The sequence below is a fragment of the Arvicola amphibius genome, chromosome 10 (assembly GCF_903992535.2).
Source record: "Arvicola amphibius chromosome 10, mArvAmp1.2, whole genome shotgun sequence".
NCBI classification, from domain to species: Eukaryota; Metazoa; Chordata; class Mammalia; order Rodentia; family Cricetidae; genus Arvicola; species Arvicola amphibius.
The window spans coordinates 10995051-10998660 of NC_052056.1; the positions used below are offsets into that span (position 1 = coordinate 10995051).

Genomic DNA, 3610 nt, shown 5'->3' on the forward strand with positions numbered 1-3610 from the left:
AAAAAGTAAAGATAAATGTAATGTATAAGATAATAGAAGGAAGTCTTAGCAGACACACGCACCATCAAATGGCAATCAAAAACTTCGTAAGAAAGATATAAAAGAGAAAGATCATAAAAGAAAAAAATGGCTTTACTTTATAAAAGCTAATTTATTGAAGAAGCTGTTAATAGACAAAAATAATCCACAAACTTAGCAAAATATTAAGATATGTGTATCCACACTGGTTTTAATCAATAATATTTTAAAAACTTCAAATACCAATAATAAAAGATAAACCAACTTTAAAGTATGGCAAAGTAGAGCCAAGAGAGCTATTTCACAACAGAAAACACATCACTAGCCAGTAGGCTCATGGGAATATGATCAGTCTTACCAGTGGTTGGAAAACACCTTTTTCTAAATTTTATTGTGAGGTTACTCTTCTCAGTAGAATGGGCAAAATTTCAAAGGCTGAGAGTACTGTGTAGCCTGGGATATGGCACAGCTAAAACTCATATTTGCTGGGCAGATGAGTAATTTTTTTTTTTTTAACAGAACTTGCCTCAAGTTTATTTGTAAAAACAGCACAAGGTCCTGACCATCTGCAGACACTGTGTGGATATCCACACCTGTCCATCTCTTCACACTGGCAGACTGAAACCTTTCTTATGGGGCCTTCACAGGGGCCTGGGCACCTTTGGGAGCCTGAGCTGCAGCTGAGGCCTCTGCCTTGGCTTGAACCTTGGGCTTTGTTTTTTGGAGCCTACGCCCCCTGGCCATGTAGCTTCTAATCCGCTTCCCAAGCTTGGGGTGAGCGATGAAAGAGAGACCGGTGAGTTTGCGGCTGGGGCCCTTTGGCACCTTGGGCTTCACCACCTGGGGCTTCACCAGGGCCTTGATGGCCTCCGCACGTGCACTCGCGGCCTTTGCGTTATTTGCCTGCATCTTCTTCAGGCCTTTCTTGTTGTGCTTCTTGGCAAAACGCATGTTCCTCAGGAACTTGGGGTTGACCCCCTTGAGAGATTCGTATCTTTGTGACCGGGGTTTCTTGATGCCATTTCTGTGCCATTTCCGAGACTGGTTGTGTGTGGTGTGGTTCTTGGACTTGGCCATGGCTGGACGGTAACCCGCGGCTCCCGAAGCGCCTGCGACCGGAAGAGAAAGCCAGATGAGTAATTTTTTTTTTTTTTTTTTTTTTTTGGTTTTTCGAGACAGGGTTTCCCTGTAGTTTCTAGAGCCTGTCCTGGAACTAGCTCTTGTAGACCAGGCTGGCCTCGAACTCAGAGATCCGCCTGCCTCTGCCTCCCGAGTGCTGGGATTAAAGGCATGGTTGTAATTTTTTATAACAAAAATATGTCACTGATCTTTTGCACATATATTATAGTCTATAATTTTCTTCTTTTATGTTTTTTGTGTGCTTTGCTGTTTTAAATTTTAATTAATTTATTTTTATATTTTTTTATTTTCCAAAAAAAGTGAGAAAGAAGGCCGGGAGTTGGATGGGTGGAAAGGTGGGAATGACCTGGGAGGAGGTGGAGGGGAAAACGTGATCAGAATACACTGTATGAATTTTTAATTAAAAAGTTTTAAAAATAGAACAACCATGCCACGGCTGAAGCACTTGCCACTTTATTCTGAACCATTATGTGTGCGGTAGAAACAAGCAAGTGGACCCCCTCACCCTCCCACAGTCTCCTGGAGAGGTCAGCTTGCTCACTTCGGGTACTAGGGCATGGTAGCTTCTGCTGGTTCCTCGTTCTAAAATGACCACCACAGAAACATCACCATTCAAACAACATGCTTCCTTGTAGTTATTTTATCTCATATGATCCACAGCCGTATGGTCCGACATCGAGGCCGGATGAGCCTAGCTTCAAACACAGAACCCATGTCCTTCCCTGAATGGCTAGGGAGCTGGGTTTCCTGAGAGGGTGTTCTAAATAGACTTAAGCCATAGTGGAATAAAAAAAAAAAAAAACATAAAACAAAAACAGAACAAAGACAAAATCCAAAAACCTCAATCCTAAATCATCAGCTCAGCTCTGCTATTCATGCTGTAGATCTGGTTGAGACTGGATTCTGAAGTCAAGTCCACGCTTCGGAAATGGGGCTCACAGTCATTGGTAATGCCACCTGGGAGCAGGAAGGGGACTTGTTGAGAAGGAGGAGGTTTCAGTGGGAGAAGAGGTGGGGATGAGGCTGAGCAGTAGGAGGTAAGAGAGACTAAAGTTCACTGTATATATGAAACTGCCCAAAACTAAAAATATAAACTAATTAAATTATCTGGGAATTATCATACATTCCTGTGTACACATTGGACCCATCTACATTTGGAGACGGAAACCGCATTTGTTCATGTCTCATATGTATTTTATCATTTGTTTTTATTTTTAAGGTACCTTGACATACTTTGTGTTTTCAGTAGTTTTTTTATTCTATACTGGCCCCATCTTGAGCCCCCGATCCAAAACAGCACTGGGACACATTCCTGAACTTTTTTTTCTTTTAGAAGTTGAAAAATACATAGCCTAATTATCTGGTGTTGGATACTCCTTGACTTATCCTGTCATAGTTTAATTATCTTTACAAAGAAGAATGGGGTTGTCTGGTCTAGGACAGAGGAAACAAAAGTTAATTTGAAAGGGGTATCAACATATTAAGGTTTTGCCCTCAGAAGAAGATATGTTATTAATGTACAGCATTATCATAGAGATGAAAAGAAATATCTTGGTTACTTTTTCTGCTTTCAGCTACCACACTCAAGCACACCATTTATTGTATGTATATAACATAATGAAAACTCATTTATTTTATATACATGTAATACTATCAGTAATCAATAGCTCACTGATTTTCATGTTTATATTACAAATTTGGCTCCAGTTATCATGTTCATACACTCAATAGAACAATGTCATTCCCTTTGTTGTTATGTCCTAGTTATTTTTGCGTCATTTTGACAAAAATTCCTTACAGACTTCAGGAAGAAAAGGTGAATCTTGCCTTATTGCTTCAAAGAGCCTCAATCCATTATAGGTGAGAAAGTGAAGGAGACGGTGGGGAGGGGCAGTCGATGGCCATGGGAAGATTCCATATACTCTCCATATAGTGCCAGCTACTGAAAACCAAATGTTATAAATATGAGTTCCAGGGGGACACTTCAGATCCAAGCTGGAGCAAGCTATCCAAGTTCTGAAACCTTTTCTCTCTCTTCCTTTTAACCCAGGACCCTACCTGTGTTCATATCTGTCTCAAGATCAGCCAAACACAGTCTCCAGAGGAGGTGCTGCCTGTTTCCATTCTCTCTGGATTTATCCTATATAATAGTCTTCAGCTTTCCATACTTTCATGACAATGCAGAAGCAAGTTTCATTCATATGATGTAAAGAGCCCTGGGTTTCTTAAGTAACCAGTCACCAGTAGTATTCTGGGTGTTTTCTCAACTACTTTTCACTTCAGGGAAAATCAACAAGTTAATGGATGTTGGAAAAATTACATTGGAAGCTATCAGTGTCATATGATCACTTGTACGTCACTTTAATTACTTAATGAAACCACCATAAACTAAGCTGACAAGGTCTCCTTTCACATGTTTTCAATGTCACAAGTGATCTTCTGCAGTCTGGTT

General features: G+C 40.4%; 1 protein-coding gene across 1 annotated transcript; it reads right to left on the bottom strand.

Annotated features, from left to right (window-relative positions):
• Positions 1-605: 605 nt before the first annotated feature.
• LOC119825781 (60S ribosomal protein L29-like) lies at positions 606-1095 on the bottom strand. Its single transcript, XM_038346888.1, has one exon. The coding sequence runs from the start codon at positions 1093-1095 to the stop codon at positions 649-651; it is 447 nt and encodes a 148-aa protein (XP_038202816.1). The 3' UTR covers positions 606-648.
• Positions 1096-3610: the final 2515 nt, after the last annotated feature.